This window comes from Cetorhinus maximus, chromosome 12 (assembly GCF_964194155.1).
Source record: "Cetorhinus maximus chromosome 12, sCetMax3.hap1.1, whole genome shotgun sequence".
NCBI classification, from domain to species: Eukaryota; Metazoa; Chordata; class Chondrichthyes; order Lamniformes; family Cetorhinidae; genus Cetorhinus; species Cetorhinus maximus.
In genome coordinates this window covers 42,670,938-42,692,328 of record NC_135890.1, presented here as the reverse complement: position 1 = coordinate 42,692,328, position 21,391 = coordinate 42,670,938, and the positions used below count along the sequence as shown (strand labels likewise).

The following is a 21,391-nucleotide window of genomic DNA, read 5'->3' as shown; positions in this document are numbered from 1 at the left end:
TGCTTTGAAGCATAAACTCAGAAAAACCTCCCCTGCGATGTCATAAAATGAATTAATTTTTAAATTCTAATTTGTATGTTTTTATAAATAGGATGAAGACAATATTCCTCTTCCTGCCACCCAAGCACAGTTGCTAAATGCACCCAACTCTACCAGACCTGAACCATGCCATAGTTCCAAGTTCAAGTCACTTGTAGTTTGCAGAGATATGGTCTCTGCAGCCTCTGGGATTGGGAGTATGTCCAATGGGAGGACAGAATGTGTGCTGCCACAGGCCTCAAAGACTGGAGAAACAGCACCTCATCTTCCGACTAGGTCCTTTACAGCCTTCCGGACTGAATATTGAGTTCAACAACTTTAGATCATGAACTCTCTCCTCCATCCTCACTCCCTCTCCGATCCCCCTTTTTCCAATAATTTATATATTTTCTTTTCCCACCTATTTCCATTATTTTTAAATGTATTTCCATCCATTGTTTTATCTCTACCTTTTAGCCTATTTCAATCCCCCCCTACCCCACGCCCACTAGGGCTATCTGTCCCTTGCTCATCCTGCTTTCTACCCTTAATGTCCCCATTAGCATATTTCTTAGCTAATATCACCACCGTCAACACCTCTTTGCCCTTTTGTCTATGACATCTTTTGGCAATCTCCACCTATCACTGGCCCTCTATCCAGCTCTACCTGTCCCAGCCCCCTTAAACCAGTTTATATTTCACCTCTTTTCTATTTTTCCTTAGTTCTGATGAAGAGTCATTCGGACTCGAAACGTTAACTGTATCCCTCTCCACAGATGCTGTCAGACCTGCTGAGTTTTTCCAGGTATTTTTGTTTTAGTTCTCAAAGACTTATTGCTTGTTTGTGAAATTGGCTGAACAGATCTGGCAAGAGTGTGTGGAGAAGCAAAACTCTGGCCAGGATTTTATGGCCCCTCTCGCTAGGTGGGATATTACGGTCCTGCTGAACTAAATGAAGATTTAAATGTCTCGCCGCATCCGCCGGGTGGGGTGGGGAGACACACCATGGCAGGTCTGTAAAATCCTGGCCTCTGTTTTAATTAGGTGGCACTTTGAAATATTTCTGCAAGTAGTCTTCATGAGACAGCTGCTGGGTCAGCAAGACTGTGGAGAGACGAATGTGGTAGGAAGTGGCTGACTGCATTTGTATCTGAAGAAGAGCCATACGGACTTGAAACGTTAACTCTGTCTTTCTCTCCACAGATGCTGTTAGACCTGCTGAGTTTTTCCAGCTTTTTCTGTTTTTGTTTCAGATTTCCAGCATCCTCAGTATTTTGCTTTTATCTTATGCATTTGTATATATCTTTGTAAGCTTAACTGTTATGTATTCCTGTTGACTTGAGTTATGTACTCTATTGGAGCCACAGTAAACGGTACTGTGAGTAAATTTATGTTGTACATTGTGGAGTCACAATTGAAAATAGATGAATAATGCCCATCTGAAAATAAAAATAGAGTAACTTACCTTGACAGGAAGCAACACATTTGGATTTCTCTTCAGATAGGATCATTCCATCCGGACAAAAACAACCTTCCTCAGCAGGAACTAATATCTCCCCAGCTATCACCGAACTGAAGAAACAGTAGCTTTGATTTACTTATCAAAATCAGAATCACAGATTTAATTGAAAATTATTTTGATCTAAGTTATGTTTGAAACCTCATAGGTCCCTTAATCATATCATAAAAATAATGGGTGCATTAAAATAGCTGAGAGTTGAATTTTGTGTTCGAATACACAGGATAATATACTTACTCATTTTTGCATTGATTGTCTTTCTTGCTTTGACATGGCTTGTACACTAAACCTTGATCGCAGGTATAATCTTTAGTATAAAATGATGTGTTAGGTACAAATATGGGCAAAATATCTAACTACAAAAGCAATCACTTTAAACATGGTATTTTTTAAAAGAGTTTAAAGTTTCTGCCCCTACCACCAACTTGGGCAGCAAATTCTAGACACCCACTACCTTCTGCGTAAAAAAGTTCTTCCTCATGTCACCCCTACACCTTCTGACACTTATCTTGAATCTATGTCCCCTGGTTCTGGAATTCTCCATCAAGGGAGAAATTTTATCCTGTCTACTCTATCTATTCCCCTCATAATTTTGTACACCTCAATCAAGTCACCTCTCAGCCTTCTTTGTTCTAAGGAAAATAACCCCAACCTATCCAATCCTTCCTTATAGCTACACTTTTCTAACCCTGGCAACATTCTTGTAAACCTCCTCTGCATTCTCTCCAGAGCTATTACGCCCTTCCTGTAATATGGTGACCAGAACTGCACACAATACTCCAGTTGTGGCCTCACCAGTGTTTTATACAATTCCAACATTATATCCTTACTTTTATATTCTATACCTCTGCCAATGAAGGAGAGCATTCCATATGCCTTCTTTACAACCTTGTCTACTTGAACTGCTGCCTTCAGGGACCTGTGTACTTGTACGCCAAGATCTCTCACTTCATCTACCCCTCTTAGTATATTTCCATTTATTTTGTAATCCCTGTAACTGTTTGACCTCCCTAAATGTATGACCTCACACTTCTCTATGTTAAAATCCATCTGCCACTTTACCACCCACTCCACCAACCCATCTATATTGTTTTGGAGATTATGGCTATCCTCTACACTATCCACTACTCAGCCAATCTTTGTGTCATCTGCAAATTTCCCAATCGTGCCCCCCACGTTCACATCCAAATCGTTAATATATAACACAAACAGTAAGGGTCCCAACACCGAGCCCTGTGGAACACCACTTGAGACAACTTTCCATTCGTAAGGGCTTCCATCGACCATTACTCTTTGTTTCCTGTTACAAAGCCAACCTTTTATCCAGTTTGCCACATTATCCTGAATCCCATGGGCTTTTACTTGTCAAATGCCTTGCTAAAATCCATGCACACAACATCCACTGCACTACCTTCATCAACCCTTCTTGTCACTTCCTCAAAGAATTCAATCAAATTTGTGAGGCAAGACCTTCCTTTAACAAATCCATGCTGACCATCCCTGACTAGTCCATGCCTTTCCACATGACAGTTAATCCTATCTCTCAAGATTGATTCTACTAATTTGCTCACCACCAATGTAAGGCTAACTGGCCTATAATTGTTTGGCATTTCCTTTGATCCCTTTTTAAACAATGGAACTACGTTTGCATTTCTCCAGTCCTCCGGTACCTCCCCTGTATCTAGTGAAGATTGGAAAATCATCCTCAGAGCATCTGCTATCTCCTTCCCGACTTCCTTCAGCAGCCTTGGAAACAATCCATCTGGCCCTGGGTGACTTATCAACTTTCAAGGATTTCAACCCTTCGAGTACTTCCTCTCTCTTTATGACTATCCCGTCCAATATCTCACAGTGATCCTCCTGGACTACTATATCTACATCCTCCCTTTCCTTTGTAAACACAGAGACAAAATATTCATTCAAAACCCTTCCTACATTCTCTGCATCTACACACAAGTTTCCATCTTCATCTCTGATAGGTCCAACTTTTTCCTTAACTAACCTTTTAGCATTAATGTATTGGTAAAACAACTAAGGACTTGGGGTCTCAAAGGTGGAGAGCCAATAAGGCTTCCCAACTTAGAAGCAGCAGCAGCATGCCATGGCAAGTAAGCAAGACAGTGGGCACCCCAAAATGGAGGTGCTTTCTTTCCAATTTTTTTAAATTTAAAATTAAAAAATGTCCTTTGTAGTATGGTCACCGCTCTGGGGGGTGGGGGGTGGTTGGCAGTAACCCCTCCACAGGTTGGCTTGGACCCTGTAGCTGCTGCTAAATCTAGGCAGGCAAGGTGGGCCTCTAGACCTGCGTGGAGGACTGAACCACCTCCCCATCCACCAAGCCCCTCCCCCAGAGTCTGCCACCAGTAGGCCGTCTCCAGGCAGCTAAACTGTCCTGTAGTAACTTGGAGGCTGACTGGAAAATTTTAGTTGGCCTCCTTCAATGGACCTCAATAGGTCTTTAATTAATTCAATAGGCTACCTGCTGAATGCCACCACCCCACCTATCCCGCCTCCGTAAAAATGGTCTGGGGAGTGGGTGGAGCTGGGGTACTGGCACGCAGACCAGCAGCGTGAAATTCTGCACCTGCCCATCTCCGTTCCCAGCCCTGATGGGGGCTAAAAATCCTGCCCAAGATATTTATGGCAAGAAAAATGCCTGCAGCTTTCACTGCAGCATCTGGCAGAGGTCTTTTATTTTTGCTACAATGTATCTTTGTTATCCATCTTCTCTCAAAAGACTAATCATGTACAGATGCCTTGGATGGACACAGACCAGGGACACTTTGGCATCTCAATTGTGAAATCAGCATGTTTTCTGCTATGTTAATGACAGAATCAAGGTCAGAAACAGTTCAACTGCACATATGTTTGTCATCGCACATTGTATAATTTTTAACTCATTCACTATTAAAGATGTCATTTGACCAGATGTCAACTACATCCACTGGTCCAGAGAAGGTGGCTAGGGTCATTATGGTTCATGCATGTTGTGAACTATAGGAATTCTTTTTAAATTCATTCATGGGATGTTGGCGTCACTGGCTAGGCCAGCATTTATTGCTCATCTCTAATTGCCCTTGAGAAGGTGGTGGTGAGCTGCCTTCTTGAACCGCTGCAGTCCATTTGGTGTAGGTAAACCCACAGTGCTGTTAGGGAGGGAGTTCCAGGATTTTGACCCAGCAGCAGTGAAGGAATGGTGATATATTTCCAAGTCAGGATAGTGAGTGGCCTGGAGGGGAACCTCCAGGTGGTGGTGTTCCCATGTCTCTGCTGCCCTTGTCCTTCTAGATGGTGGTGGTCATGGGTTTGGAAGGTGCTGTCTAAGGAGGTTTGGTGAGTTCCTGTGGTGCATCTTGTTGATGGTACACACTGATGCCTCTGTGCATTGGTGTTGGAGGGAGTGAATGTTTGTGGATGGAGTGCCAATCAAGCAGGTTGTTTTGTCCTGGATGGTGTCAAGCTTCTTGAGAGTTGTTGAAGCTGCACTCATCCAGGCAAATGGAGAGTATTCCATCACGCTCCTGACTTGTACCTTGAAGATACTGGACAGGCTTTGGGGAGTCAGGAGGTGAGTTACTCAACACAAGATTCCTAGCCTCTGACCTGCTCTGGTAGCCACAGTATTTATATGGCCAGTCCAGTTCAGTTTCTGGTCAATGGTAACCCTCATGGTGTAGATAGTGGGGGTTTCAGCGATGGTAACGCCATTGAATGCTGCATAATAGCAGTTTGCATTAATTAATTCGCAGCAGAATCATAAACATGCAGTACAAGTTAGGTCCAATTTCTTTGTGGCACTTAAGGAATCTGATATTCAGAGTGTTAATTCACAAGGTACCATTGTTTATCCATGCCTCATACATTTGAGTGATTGTGTAACAGGGATAATATATTCCTCATGACTGATTTCCTAAGGCCATGTTGAATTTGAACCATGCAATGGGGTTTATTGGGCACAAAAAAAAGTGATCCTGGTCACAGAGCAGTCAGGGAGTAAAGCAGTCATTCAACCTGTTTCAGCTTCATTCTATATTTAAAAGATCCAGGAAATTTGAATCAAATAAGCCATTCAACAGTACTGTCAAATAAATTAGCCTTGCTACCAAAACTGCATTGCTGAATGTGACAGTCATATATGGACTGTTATTATTGTCACTTCCTCATCAGCAATCCAGAACCATGTGTTTCTAAGTTCCTCCTAAATATGGGGCTACAATAATGTCATCAGAAAAGCTATTCGACATTGGGCATTAAATCTGAGCACTGAAGAATCCTCCATTTCCAAGCAACTTAACATGGAAATGTTTTATTTGTAGTGACTTTTGGACAGAGCACTGATCCACAAGGGAGTCGAGGGTTAGGGCGGGGGGGAGGGGGGAGGCAGGAAAGTGGAGTTAAGACCACAATCAGATCAGCCATGATCTTATTGAATGGTGGAGCATGCTCGATGGACCAAAAGGCCTACACTTCCTTCTATTTGTTATGATCTTACATAGTACAGGAAATACTCCAATTATCACAGAGTTGTTTCCATTAAGGGGCTTTTATTGTGTATGAAAATCAAAAACAAAAGAAATCCTGAGGCACAATTACACTGTCACCATTTCAGTTATAAAGCAGTTTGGTTAGAAGCAATTGTTTGTTTTTTGTAACTTGTTGAATAGTTCTGTAAGCCAATGTATTATTTACTTTCTTTAATGTATTAATTACTTTTTTACCATTTAACTATTTACTTATTCCTTTTATATTAATGAATGTAGACTGGTTGCTTGGTGGCCCTTTGTCTGGAATCTGTCTCATGGTGGTAACATGGAACCTTGAGGTGAAAGAAGAACCCAGACCGAAGATACCAGAAGAACTGTACTGAACTGCATTGTGGGTGCAAAGGAGGATGGACAATTTGCTCAAGGCACAGCCTTCTGAGAATTAGCACGGTCTGCAAAATGAATTAAACTGTGCAGGAAAACTGGTCTCAAACTGTGAGAAAGATAGACCCCTTTTGTGCTCTTTAGAGGTAATAAAGATGTGCACCAGCCTGGGGATTGATAACAGTGTAAGAGATAACAAAGCAGAGCCAAGCTGGCAATGGTACCTCAAGTGTGACCTTCAAAGGGGGCCTAACCTGGAGAAATCTGGAGAAAACATGGAGATAAACAGTGATGTAATTAAAAAACAATTAAATGAACTAAAAGGAGGCTTTACCTTATATGGCACAGGGTCATAGCAAAGAAAAGTATAAAGAAAGAGTCCACAGAAACATCTTTTTTGCAGTGCAACGTAGTGATTTGGTCAGTCACTCAGAAGTGCATGGAGGATTCATCATCAGATTGACCACCGAGATGGACTTCACGCACAGGGAAGCTAAGCAATCAGTATTATTGTATGTACTATTACTTAGTGGTTTAACAAAGGTGTATCATCTTTGGTGGAACCTCATTCAAGTTGTTGTGTGTCATTGATATCCAGAGTAGAGACAAGAACTTTTAGACCAGGTCTTACAGTTTCTGTGCATAGAAGTAATTCTTTTTTCATTTCTAATGGACTCGATCATCATCCAGATTTATAATACTTACTGCACAGTCCATTTGTGAAAGGCCTCCAGTCAACACATTTGCCAATGCTCGCACAAGCCAAAGCAGCAGATTCCAAGCTACTGCAGTCAACGGTGGAATTTAGCTGGCAGTGGTCAAAGAGACAAGTGTTGATGTACTTATCAAGGTTGATCTTCCTTCTGCATTGTTCAAATGGCCTAAATAATGCAAAACAGATCACTTGAAATGAAATGGAAGTGATTCATCATAGTAACATCTCATATCTCAAATCATCCTAATATATAGAGGCTTTTACATGCTATTAATTCCTATTGTGATTTAATTCTTGTGAAAATGTTTCTTTTCAGTTATTGGCCCTGAGCTTGCCACAATCAGATCTTTTCAGATTTTCTGTTTTCCAACATCTGAAGAGAAAACATATTGAGGGCTACAGGGGAAAAGTGGGAAGTGGGACTAGCTGTGTTGCTCTTGCAGACAGCAGGCACGGACATGATGAGCCAAATGGCCTCCTTCTTTAACCATTCTATGATTTAGTCCAGATTTAAATTGCTATTGATAAGCTATTGATAAGTCACATCAACATATTTTTTACTGTTCCTGACCATTAACTCATTAATTTGTTTCACACCTACATTGCAACTTCCTGCTGATTTTCGAAAACTTTAGTCAAAAATTGGCTCCCGCTGGAGATGATGTGGTTCGGGTGCAACAAATGCTACAAATACCTGAAGAAGCAATACCAGGATTGGGGCAATTGATCCAAAGTCTCACTTGTTTATTGCCAGTTATCTGCAGGCAGCAGCTGCAGCCCTAGAGGCAGCTTGCTGATCGTGGGGGTGGGGAGGTGGGGTGGGGTGCGGGGGTGGGATTTGGGGCTGGCATGGGGCTAGATCAATGGCTGGAACACCATCCAAGATCAGCAGATAAGTCCAGAAGAAGGGGCAGATTATCCAGGAGATGATCAAGTGCACATCAGTAGTGACCCACAGTTTAAATTTAGAGTCAGGAGCAGCATGCTTCTTCTTCCTGGTGCCACATTCAGCTAAGTATGAGTCTTTGTGCTTACATTTTGAGTGACAGCCTCTAGTTTTCCTTTCTAAGAGCCATTGGTTTGGCTGCAATGGTTTTATGCAAACTAATTGTAGCATTTATTGAGTACACTCACTCAGTTGGAAACCAGTTTGGCATAGCGGCCTGAAGTAGGGGTAAGGACTCCAATTTGCATAGGCAATGCACTTAATGTCTGTTTCAAGCAAACTACAACAACAACCTGCATTCAAAGAGTAAAACATTTCAGATGTTTCACTAGAATCTTATCAAACAAAATTTGACACCAAACCACGTAAGATTTTAGGGTAGGTGACTAAAGGATTGGTCAAAGAGGTTTGCATTAAGAAACTCCTTAAAGGAGGAGAAAGAGGTCGATGGGTTCAGGGAGGGAATTCCAAAGCTCAGGCAGCTGAAAGTAAGGCTGCCAATATTAGAGGGATCAAAATTAGGGGTGCACCTCATCTGAAAGATGACGTTTTCGACTTTGCAACAGTCCCTCAGTACTGCACTGGAATATCAACCTAGATTTTCTGGCTCAGAGGTGGGCATTGAGCATTTTTAGAGGTGATTCAATGAGCAATGGCTGACATGACATGGAAAGCAGTGGGTCACTATCCTGGAACACCCTCCCCTACAGTGCTGTGGGTGTGCCTACACCAGAGAGATTGCAGCGGTTCACCACCCTCTTTTCAAGGACAATTAGGGTTGGGCAACAAATGCTAGCATACCAGCAACACTCACATCCCATGAATGAACATTTAAAAAAGTGTAGCTAGAGTTAATACATATGTAAATCATTTTTTCAGTTATTTACTTTGAAAACAAATTAGATGTGAAGAATGAATTTACTTACTTTCTTTGAATGACATTACAGATTGTTTCCTCAGGTTTGCATGTTGGCGGAGGGGGAACTGGGGTACAAGGCAAATTAGTAGAAGCTGATTGACAATAAGGTTTATTGGGATCATCAACTCTCCAGTCATATGCAGTTTTGTGACAACAATCGGATGGCTCAACTTTTCCACTCTTTCTTATGCATTGGGGTGGGGAGTGGGAGCAAGATCCTAAGATCAGAAGAAATGATGCAGTGTGTTATGTACCAAACAAAGTTTATCTTGCAAAATTATCAATACAATGTGGATTTTATACAACTGTACATAGTCACAGAGCACATACCGCATTGGCCTTGGGTGTTATTAAGGAAGTATTGTTCTGGCACTCTGATCTTGAAGGTATTACGGAAAGCAATAATGCTTGTTTGAATATCAGGAATGGAAATATATGTGCTGATGCCCAGTTTAGTCATTTTAAATCCGTTTGCACTGTAGGGAAGACTCACATCAGCTCCGTTGATAGTTAACTGTGAAAGAAAAATATAGAATATTTTGAAATCTGTCCCAAGCTACAAAGAACTCAATAACAGCCTGACTCTTTCGAAGAGCATCAATCACCGTCAGATTGGGTCCAGGGAAGGAGTCAGGGAGTCGGGGAGGAGTTAGGGGTGTCAGAAGGAGAGTTGGGGGGTTGAGAGGAGAGCTGTGGAGGGGTCAGTTGTATAGCTACCCAGGAGTTAGGCTACAGCCAGGATTTTCTGGCCCTGCCGTGATGGAACTGGCCAAGGGGGATGTGGGGGCCCAGCCAAAAGTACATTAACTTTCTGCAGGACTGGAAGATCCCAGTGATGAGTGGGGCTGGAAACTCCTAGCCTATGATTTTTCTGTCTAACATTTTCTGGGTAACTATCCAGGTAAGTAAGTCAGGACTGTCTGAAGTCTCAAACTCTAACTCAGAGGTGGAGACATTTTCAGAAGGTCCTGGACCGCAAGGTAATTGCTCATCAGAAGTTCAAACTTTCCAGGCAATTCGCACAGAGCCAGTGTGTTGGGACTTCCAAGGGATTCCGTATATCCAGTCTCTGATGATCTGGAGACCGGAAGATCTGGGCCATATCTAACTTGAAATATTTTCTTGAATGGAAAAAAACTTAAGCTGTCCAGTAACTCTCACTGGAGATATTTTGAAGTGTAGACTGGATATTATACTGTTATTAATACATTTCAGAAGATTACTACAACAGCCTGTGCTAGCCACAAACAAGTGAAATGAGTGAACAAAATAAGATCTATATAGTGTCATGCCAGTACAGACATGAAGACATTACAAATTTTAAAACTGTGTTCTTTTTAAAATGGACACAAATGAACAGTTAAGGTGGCTGCTAAGGTCAGGTGTCCTATGCAACTTCAATACAGACAATCCAGCTCTGGAAAATTCAGAATTAAATTATAATGGGCAGGGGTTTCCCCCTTGAATGAACATGCCTCAACAACACTCCTTTGACAATAGCAGGTGCGAAATTCCACAAGGCTTATTCCAAAACACAAAGACAATGGAGGTCTAGACTAAGTGCAATTCAGGGAAAATTCTACCCAAAGTGCGGTGGCTGGCGTGAAAAAAGACATTTTTCCTGCTGGCCACAATGGTGGGTTTTTGCGCCATAATCATCCGCTTCCTGGCATATCCAGCCTCATTAATAATGCATGCATGGGAAACCCACTGGATCGCTGGCGGGCGGGTTCAGATTTGCCCACCACGCCATGACCTCAGCTCTTCCTCGTTCCAGGTACCATATTTAAAGCACACCAGAGCGCAGCCTACTTCATGTCTTCCTACCAGAGGACCGCTCCAGGCAACAATGGCCCCGAAAACAAAGAAGTCGGCAGCCCCCAAATTTAGTGATGCCTCTCTGGGACGCCTGCTGGACGCAATGGAAGCCCACCGTGATCCTCTCTACATCCACTTTGGGCAACGACCAGCCACCGAGCTCACCAATCCAGCATGGGAGGCGGTGGCAGTGAGAGCCAATGCCCTTCAAAAGAGGACAGCCACCCAGCGCCGCAAGAGGATGAATGATCTCCGTTCCCCCAGAGTAAGTCATTCTTCTCATCACTCTCAACCCATACGCTCACAAGCCCATCACACAGGGTTCATTCTCACTGCCAGCTCAAGGGACATCACTACTTACTGGCTCACAAACACCCTCATCTCCCCTACCCATCGTGTCCTCATGCAGTTCATGGCGCCACTAACAGTCCGCACATGCCAGGCATCCCTCTCGACTGGCCTGGCAGGCATATTGCTTACACTCTCCCCTCTGTCTCCATGCAGGATAAGCTAGCCCACAACAACAGCGCAATGACCCAGGTAGGTGGAGGAATGTCCGACATCAAGGTCCAAAGGGCCTTTGAAAATAGAGCCATCCAGCTGGCTGCCGAGGATATGGACTGTTCGTGTGCAGACGGTGAGGTCCACGGTGCTTAACCAAGTGAGGATTCTGCACTGCAACATCCATCAGACAACCATGCTGTGAGTGATGTCTCCTGTTTCACAGTCCCCTGCCATGCACTAATTATCTCTCTTTTCTATTGCAGGCATGTCCGAGAAGCAGCCGAAGATGGAAATGAGCCAGGTCATGGACTCCAGCCCCCAGGACACCTCAGAAGAGGAATCTGCAGACACACACAGAAGAACTGTCACAACGCTCACCCACACCCTCCACCAGCGCAGAGACACACACCTCACTGGGACCTAGTTCTCGATTAACCTCAGGGTCACTGCTCGGTCTGATCTACAGCAGACAGAGGCAGGGAAATCCAAGGGTGCCGGACTGCTGGATGTCAGGAATCTGCTGAGTCCGAGTCAGATGATGAGGCTCTGGACTCGGTTCGACCTCTGTTGCTGGAGCTGCAAAGACAAGCTTGGGAACATCAGGAAGGGCTGTCTGCTGCACTCCTCAAATTGTAAGGCACAATGGAGGAGTTCATCCGCCTTCAGTCTGAGATGATAGCCCTTGGCATGCCAACGTGCTAAGGCCAACAATGGTATGATGGCTGCCGCCATGGAGACCAGAGTCCAGGACACTGCTGCAGGAGCTGCACTCAATCACTGAGGCACTTGGAGGCATCCACCAATATCAACGTGAGAGGCGGGTGGGGCATCTCGAGCTAATTCCAGCTGCCCCTTCCTCTCAAGGAGTCAGGCAGCAGCCCTCTTGGACCCAAGGCATGGAGGATCAGCAGGTGCACACCCAGGGACATCCACCGAGGTGACTCCGGGAGTATCCGGCCCATCCGATTCCCTTCTTCCTGTGATCCCCACAGCATCAAGGCTGAAGGCCGAGGAAGGTGCTACTGCCACACTGCAGTGCCCTGAAAGCAGGCCGGGGCCCTCCAAGTCTCTGCCCTCCGGAGATTGCCCACCAAGGTCATCGCAGACAGGGCGTAGCAGTCAGCTGGCTACCTCCACCTCCACTGTCCACTGTGGATGTGGGGAGAGCACCAATGCATAGTGGCAGGGTTAGGAAGGTTAAGAAAATGTAATTGCATAGTGTGGGCGCAGGTGTTAATCACTTTTACATAATTCACGATTGTAAATAAACTCCCAAGAATGTCTCCTTATCTATGGTTCCTTCTTATGATGAGCAGTGTTCATGTCATTCATATGTAAAACCTTGGTTCCTGCACAAGCTGAAGGCAAGTGTCTCAGTCCAGGGCTTCTTCCCTGTGCAGTGTGTAACCTTCAGAGCAAAGTGATGGTCCAACTTCACAGTCACTCGACACATCAATGATGCCTGCACCTTGATGTGCCTTGTCATTGCTGCCAGAATGTCATGGGCAGGCGTTCACAGTTCCATGAGTTTCTCTGTGTGCTTTCAGCACTTTTGAGGCGGGGCTGGCCCCCCCCCATCTCTTCAGCATCTGTCAATCTGGTAACGCTGTGCTCCTGAAGGGGACAGGTGATGAAGGCTGCCAGAGGATCAAGTGCTATTAAGGTATCACCACGATGATCTCGATGATATGACCCTGTTCACAGAGCACAAGCGATCTGCCATCACCCTGATGTTCACATAGGTAATGTGAAGATCTATGGAGTGTCCTCACTGCATGTTGTCATCAGCCTCCTGGAATCTTGCATCTATTAGGGCCTGCACTGAGTGTCTATGACATGAGCCTGATCACAGACGGTATGTGCACTACCATCAGTCAGACAGGTGTCAGACTTTCACAGATGCAATGTGAAGATGTCAGGCATGTGTTCATTGAATCTTGTCATCATCCTTCACAAATCTTGTGGTTATCAGGGCTTCACGCACACACCGGCCTCGTCTGGCCAATGTGATGGCCTCATTGCCGGCATCCTTGACTTCGAGGGCCTCATCACCCTCATCCCCTTCGACATCCTCCTCATTGGAGGAGACGTGCAGCTCTTGCATCTTATCTTCAGACAAGTCCTCCCCACGTTGCAGCATCAGGTTGTGTAGCGTGCAGCAAGCTACGATAATGCATGACACCATCCAGGGTCTGCACTGCAATGCTCCACCAGACCTGTCGAGGCACCGGAACCTCATTTTTAAGATGCCATCGTGTGCTCCACCAAAGTCCAGGTTACGGCATGAGCCTTGTTGTACCATCTCTCTGCAGCAGTCTTAGGTCGCTGCACAGGTGTTATCAGCCACATCGTCTTTGGGTCGCCCTTGTCCCTGAGGAGCCAACCCTGCAGCCGCTGTGGACCCTGAAAGATGTCAGGGATCTGAGACCTGTTGAGGATATAGGAGTCGCGGATGCTCCTGGGGTATTGTGTGCAGACCTGCATGATGCATTTGTTCAGGTTGAAGACCAGCTGAACATTCAGCAAATGGAAGCCCTTGCAGTTCACATACTGGACTGCTTGTTGCCATGGAGATCTGAGCACCACGTGAGTGCAGTCAATGGAACCTTGTAGCTGTGAAAAACCAGAGTCACCGCAAATCCCAGTGCTCTTGCTTCCTGGCTTGCTTGATCCCGGTTGAAATGCACAAAGTTCTGTGCCTTTGCGAAGATGGCGTCCATGATCTCCTGGATGCGCTTGTGGGTAGAGGCTAGTGGGATCCCGCACAGGTCACTTGTGGAGCCCAGGAAGGAGCCATTGGTGTAAAAATTGAGCACCATGGTCACCTTAACTGCCACTGGCAGTAGGAGACCTCCAAGTCCCTGTGGCGCCAAATCCTGCAGAAGGTGGCTTAGGTATGAGTGACCAGTTTCCTAGACTTGTGCAGTCTTCATTGACACTGGTTCTCGATCATCTGCAGGAATGACAAATGCCATCTATTATCACTGGGTCTAGCAAGGCACCCACGAGTGATGGCTCGCTGTGGATCTTCAGCTGCATCCGGAGAAGACCCTCTGCCCTTCATCTTGAGGGTGGTGCTCCTCCCTTTGCCGAGCCAGGTGCCTCTGTTGCAATCTTCTTCTCTGCTCCCTGCAAGCCATGAAGCATACAGCTAGATTGCCAAGCTCCATGATCCTGATGTTTTCCTCCTGCAGGATCAAAGAGATAGAGACGCATGGGTTAGCATATGTCTCCTAAGGACCTCTTTTGGTTAAGTCTCCAGCTCTGGCTGCGTCTCAAGGGCCCTTCACACATGCTGGAGAGTGCTGGCCACCATTTAGAAGGCCAGTGTGTAGTGCACTTCATGGCTGTCCGAAACCCCACCTCCACCTCACTTCACCTGACTGATTGGTGGCGGCTACAACCACTCGACTACATGCTGTACTCTCAGTTCAGGCGCAGTCTTTATTCTAACCCGCAACGTAAGGCTGAGCTGATACCTTGAACCACGTGGGTAATGGTCCAAACCTGAATAAATACATTGTAAGGGGCTGTAAGCACCTCCATCAGTGACTGTTCCATTTCCACCTTTCACAAGGGGATTCTACAACTTGCCCAGTCATCCAATTGTTCTGCAGCCCCCTAAAACGCACATTAATTTGCAGTCTGCACCAAAGGGATGAAAAGTTCTGGAGCATTTGGTGGCACTTTCATGCTTTTGGTTGCTTGAGTGGGCAGAAATGCTTCAGAGGCCCGACTCCGAGCAGGTCATTGGAGCTGTTGCTGAGCAGCCTTAGCTGCGGAGGTGGGGGTATTATTCTGGCATGCGGGCACAAATGCATTAAAGTTTAGTTCCCGACATTGGACGGTGAGAAACACGGCCTGCCATTGACAGGGGGAGGGGGCAATCGCATCTTGGATTTACAGTGAGCAATGCGACTAGGGCCATCTCGCGATATTTTCCACTCATGCTGCCAAACACACCACCGCAAACAGGAGTGGAAAATTCCAGCTTATGTCTCCAGGTTTGAAATATAACAAAGCGAAGATGACAAGGGCAGTTATCGACAAGTTCAGTGTGAAAGACAACCATCTACTTTCTATTGTGCATCAATTGGCTGTAAATCATGTGACAGCCATTCTTCTCCGATACTAAAACCCTTTTATCTCAAAATCCAGATAAACCTGTGCAATTTGCAGAATAACATGAACAAGACCACAACTGCAGGGAAAGGCTATGGCACCTTTGTCTTTCAAGAAACGCAAGGCTTACAAGTCTTTTTAAAAGCCTCCTCAACCTGATTCAAAAAGCTCCGAGCTCACCTGTAAAGAACTTGGACTTCCAGGTATAACAGCCATAAATACCTATCTACATGACCTGTTGAACAGTCTTCACTTTGTAGGAACCCTGAAGCTAATCCAGATCTGACCCCAGCCATCTAAACTTATGTGAACTACAATTCCGGAGTGGGGAAACCCTCTGTTCCTTTCAAAGAGACATGAACTGTTAACTATTCTGTTGATTTAATACTTGTAAAGTGCACTACCTTCTTTCATTGTAGCTTTCTTGAGTGAGTGATGTGTGACTGACGTAGCATGTAGATTTTTTGGGGGGAACGTGCAAATAAATAATCCTCTTTGTTTAAAGGACTGCTATTGGTGACTTTGACCACATTAATGGGGGCTTGGGAGCACACATAGCTTTTCAAAAATCAACCACACTGATTACAGATAGACTGGAAGGGAATTGGGGGTTCCAGTTTATCTCTCCTCCCAAGTCCATAACAATAAGTAACAGCCATAATAGCAGCATTGTGAAGATGGTGTCTTACAATTCACTCAGGGAGTCCAAGTTGCTGTGGCAACATGCACTTTTACATGCATTATGTAGTTTTCTTTATCCTTTCATGGGATGTGGGCATCACTGGCAAGGTCAGTAGGTTGCCCATCCCTTATTGCCCTTGAACTGAGTGGCTTGCTAGGCCATTTCAGAGTCAACCACATTATTGTGGGTCTGGAGTCACATGTAGGCCAGACCAGATAAGGATGGCAGATTTCCTTCCCTAAAGGATATTTGTGAACCAGATGGGTTTTTCTAACAATCAATCATAGTTTCACAGTCACCATAACTGAATTTTCTAAATTACATTAGCTGCCATGGTGGGATTTGAACCTGTGTCCCCCAAGTATGAGCCTGGGCCTGGATTACTAGTTCAGTGATATTACCACTATACCACCATGTCCCCACCTGGGGAACTAGATTGTCTGGAGCTATGGATAGTGATGGTAGAGGCTCCAATATTCTTTCCATCACATGGCTGACCAGGAATCTCTCCCACTCTTATCGCCTACTATTGGCATGTGTTGGAAGGATTTTTAGGTTGCTACTCAACCTGCTTGCCAGCGTTATGAATGCAACTTCCTTGGCCATCAAGTCCTGGGGTGGGACTTCAACTCAGAGCTTCTGGGTCAGAGACAGGGAAGTTACCCACTTCACCACAAGACCTCCATAATAGTAGAATAGCAGAATGTTATTGTTATTATTTTCACTTTTTATGTTTCTTTATTATTTTGGTGCTTTATTATCTTTACACATGGGGTTGTTTCACATTGTTTAGGTAACAGGAATACTAGATAGTGCCATTGAGCAATACACTATTTTACTCCTCTCAGTACAACAGCTGAATTTGGCTAAACTGTTCCAAATCTGTCCACCGCCATTTGGAGGATGCCACACTAAAGGGGCTTGGATAATCTTGTGGTACAACCTTGATTTTCAGTATTTCCTCCAGGGTCAACAAGTTCCCAGCACAGAACTTCTCAAAATACAAATTAGCATTAAATTATCATCACTGCCTATTCAGGCTTTCAGCACATTCTACACTGAAATTTTAGTTCTCCATCTTATTTCCACTCTGACATCTCTGTCCTTAAGGTTGCCATGCCTGCTGAATTTTTCCATCATTTTCCACTTTCACTTCAGCACATAACCCAGGCTGACACTTCAGTGCAGTACTGAGGGAGTTGACACCTTTCAGATGAAATGTGAATGCCTCGGTGAATGCCAAAGATCCCATGCCACTAAGTAGTGCTTACGTGTTCTACAAAAACGACACTGGGAGTTCTCCCAATGCCCTTGCCAAAAAAAATACAGATCAACTGGTCATTTAGCTCATTGCTGTTTGGGACACCTTGTTGAGCGCAATTTGAATGCAGAATTTGTCTACATAACAGTGGTAACATTTTAAAAGTATTCATTAGCTGTGAAGTGCCTTAAGATGTCCTGTGGATGTGAGAAGTGTTATGTAAATGGAAAAACCTTCCTACTTTATCAAAAGAAGCATGTGGAAGAGTATAAAATGGCAATTTGTTTGAATGTAATCTGAGAAACTGGCAAAAAATGTCCAATGTAATAACAAAAGAATCACCAATATTTTGAAGGGTAAAATTTCAGATGTCCACACTGTAGGCAAGGTGATCACCAAGAGGACAGCCATACCTCCAATCATGGATTAGGACAGAGATTTTGCAAGGATGGATAATTTTTATGTTAACATCAGCCTCTGTGATTTTAATAAGGATAAACAGGCAGTAGCTGAGGGTGAAAGGAGTCATAAGAATATGGAAGATGGAATGGTGAACTGTGTAGAGGAGCTGGAATACAGTATGGTTACACATGATTTGTCTCTAATAGGCAATGAGTAAATTAATTTGTGACAGTGGATGTGTCATTCTTATTTAAACCTTATATTGGTTGGTGACACTGGTTATTATTAATAATGATAAATTCTCAATCAAGTTTTACAATATAAGCAATACATATAAAAGCACTTACCACATATGTTTCTCCAGTTGAAATACGTACAACAGTTCCATTGTAAGAAATAGTTAGGCCTTTTGGACAAGACTTCTTAATGAAGGGGAAGCAAAAATAGTTATCTACCAGAACTGAGAAATGGTATCTTGGAACTCGTTCTTCCACAAGGGTGTAGGTGCAGTTCTCAAAGAAGTCATACCATAGACCATCAAATGTGCGATAGTGTGGGTCTCCCCATATTTCACATTCACCTAAAATTACATCAAAACAGAACTTCAGATAACTATCAGTGCTATTGGGTGGCATTTCTGCCCATGATCTACCCTGTCTATTTTTCATATCTACTGATTTCAATTGAAAGGAAAATTGGCTAGGATGTATCATAAAAAAATCAATCCAATATTGCCTGTTTCATGACCCAGACAAAGTTGAAAATTGTCTTCATCGTTTCAAACAATATCAATGTGACATTTGAACAGGTCAGAGATACTAACAGTCACATTCCCATTTCTCACAACATCCGTTTGCAGTGCGAATTTTCACAGGCTCGATGTTGTTGTTACATGTTGGTTTAATCAATGCTGGACAGACAATGGGTTCCATTTTAAACATGTCTCCTTTGATACAAGTAAACGCAGTGCAGTTTTCCTTCCATGTTTCACCGCACTGGGAAAAGAATCAAAAATAAATTCATTCAATAAATAAATCTGTTAAAATTTTGACCTGTTTAATCAGGCAAATTTATGAACATAAAGGTAATTAATATTTAAATGCTGGCAATTTAAAAAGTCAATCATCATTTCATGAGAATTGAAGAAGTAGCTTCTCTGAATCTGTAAACAGACAAATATTAGGTTTCCAGAAATTCGCAGGTACCTATATTTAAATTATTTGTTTTTCCTATATCAATCAACATGTGCAGTTTTACTGGAACAACATATTGCCTAACCTGAGTAACAACCCAAAAATGTAACAATGTAAAACTAACATAGAGGCCTGAATTTTCCCATCGGCGATTTGGAGGCCGGGCCCGCTCGCCGACGGGAAAATGACGCGGGATGACATCGGGAGGAACACCCGACGTCATCCTGGTCCAATTAAATATTGAGGAAGGCGGGCAGACAGCGAAATCAGCTGTCCGCCTGCCGACCAGTCAATGGCCAATTAAGGCCGTTGACAGGATAATTAAGGTAGTTAAAGGCCCTGCCCGTCCAACCTTAAGGCTGGCGGGCAGGCCAGGAGCCCCAGCGGGTAATAGAAAAAACATAAAACCTCATCCACTGGCGGGATGAGGTTTCATGTCCGCTTTAAAAATGTTTAATGAATTTTATGTGATATTTATTAACATGTCCCATCTCGTGTGACATTGTCACATGAGGGGGACATGTTAATAATTTTTTTATTTTTCTATTTTTAAGTTTGTAAAACTTTCACTGATCTCCCTGAGACAGCACTTAGTCTCAGGGAGCAGTGCGCTCTTTCTTTGACAGATGGGGAATCCCTCCTCCCTCCTCCCCCGCACAAGAAGCACATAGCGCTTTCCGTCGGGCAGGCTACTGGGCAGGCCTTAATTGGCCCACCCATTTAAAATGGCAGCGGGGCCCCGCTTCAGCAGCGGAGTTCGGCTGCCCGCCCGCCGCCGAGCCAGTGGGGCCTGCCCACCAACCTAGGGCAAAATTCTGCCCAGAGTGAAAAGAATGTTACATTAGAGAAGGAGGTCACCATAGCTATGCCAGCTCCTTAAAAAAGCTAGCTAATTAGTCCCATCCCCCCTGTTTTTTCCCCATTGCCCAGCAAATATCTCTTTTCAAGTACAAAACCAATTCCTCTTTGAAAATTGCTACTAAATCTGTTTCACCTTTTCAGGCAGTGCATTCCAGATCATAAACAGCTCGCTAAGTAAATAAAGAAATTCTCATTTCCCTGCTGGATGATTTGTCAATTGTCTTAAATCTGTGTCCATTGGCTACTGACCCTCCTACCAACAGAAGTAGTTACTGCGTATTTAGCCTATCAGCACCCCTCATAATTTTGAACATCTTTATTAAGTCTTCCCTTAATCTTTTCTGCTCTTTGTAGGCAGCCTCTCCAGTCTCCCCACAAACGGAGACCCTCAGCCCTTGTACCATTCTGGTAAATCTCCTCTGCACCTTCTCAAAGGCTTAGACATCCTTCCTAAAATGTCACATCCACAATACTCTAGCTGCGGTCTAACCAGTGCTTTTAAATAATAACTTGCTTGCTTATGTACTCAATGCCTCCATTTATAAGGCCAAGAATCCTCTGTGCTTTTTTTTAAACAGCCTTATCAACGTGTCCAGTCACCTTCAAAGATTTGTGTATGTGAACCTCCAGGGCCTTTCTGTTCCTGTACCTTTTTAACACCATTTAACTTTTATTGCTCATCTTCATCTTTCCTTCCAAAGTGCATCACTACATGTCACACTGGTGGAGGAAAAAAATCACGTGGCACAGATATAAACTCAATAGTTGTTCAGGAAAGGAAACTGAGTGTAGCAATTATGGTTTTATTTAGTGTGTAATGTACCTTTAAGAATAATGCTTGTTAAGGAAGATCACATGATCTATAGTAACCAATAGGAGTGCAGTGCAGGCTACCTCAGTAGTTAGTAATATAGAGATAGAGTTGGAGTTGAAAGCACACATGTAGTAGTTGCTGAGTACCTTATAAATAAATGTAAAGTTTCCACCAAAGAGGTGTCAGCGGATCAACCCTATCAATAGTACCAACTCAGCCACTAATCACAATACTGAGAGAAGAGGAAAGCAAGGCTTCAAAGCATGCAGAAATGTGAGCAGAATTTTAACTGGCATGGGGAGGCAGGTTTGGGCGCAGCCAGGGAGTTAAGTACCCTGAAAAATTGATGCTGGGTTGGGATCTAGATTTTACTGGGTGGGATTGAAGGTGAGTGGGAAATCTCCTTGGATCTGTCAGATAAGGTAATTAAAGTACTTAAAAAGCTGACCAAGAATTGTTTTAACCCTCAACTTTGGATTTAGCGACCAGGGCACCCATTTCCCGACCTGTTAGCAACTAGCCAGAGGCACTGAGGTGAGTGCACAGTAGGGAAAGTTTCTTCAGTAAAACTGGAGAGCCTTTGATCAGTGAAACTGAAGAGTTCCAGCTGCTGCTGTCCAAAGCGCTTCTTGCAGAGAGTATTATTACTGCTTGGTAAATGATTACCAACTTCTTGGAAGACACTTCCTCTGTCTAGCACTTCATTCAGCTTCAGCTGCACTTCCCTGCTGTCAGCCTTCACCACAGCA

General features: G+C 44.0%; 1 protein-coding gene across 1 annotated transcript in view; it reads right to left on the bottom strand.

Annotated features, from left to right (window-relative positions):
- The window catches only part of LOC144687969 (mucin-5AC-like), a 141,161-nt gene that overhangs the window by 11,253 nt on the left and 108,517 nt on the right, over nucleotides 1-21,391 (bottom strand). Inside the window, exons 40-46 of the mRNA XM_078554628.1 lie at nucleotides 18,598-18,769; nucleotides 18,122-18,354; nucleotides 9,316-9,499; nucleotides 8,993-9,203; nucleotides 7,111-7,286; nucleotides 1,775-1,844; nucleotides 1,484-1,590 (exon numbers count right to left, since the gene is read on the bottom strand). Coding sequence (XP_078410754.1) covers nucleotides 1,484-1,590; nucleotides 1,775-1,844; nucleotides 7,111-7,286; nucleotides 8,993-9,203; nucleotides 9,316-9,499; nucleotides 18,122-18,354; nucleotides 18,598-18,769 — 1,153 coding nt within the window. The remainder of the gene's footprint in view (nucleotides 1-1,483; nucleotides 1,591-1,774; nucleotides 1,845-7,110; nucleotides 7,287-8,992; nucleotides 9,204-9,315; nucleotides 9,500-18,121; nucleotides 18,355-18,597; nucleotides 18,770-21,391) is intronic.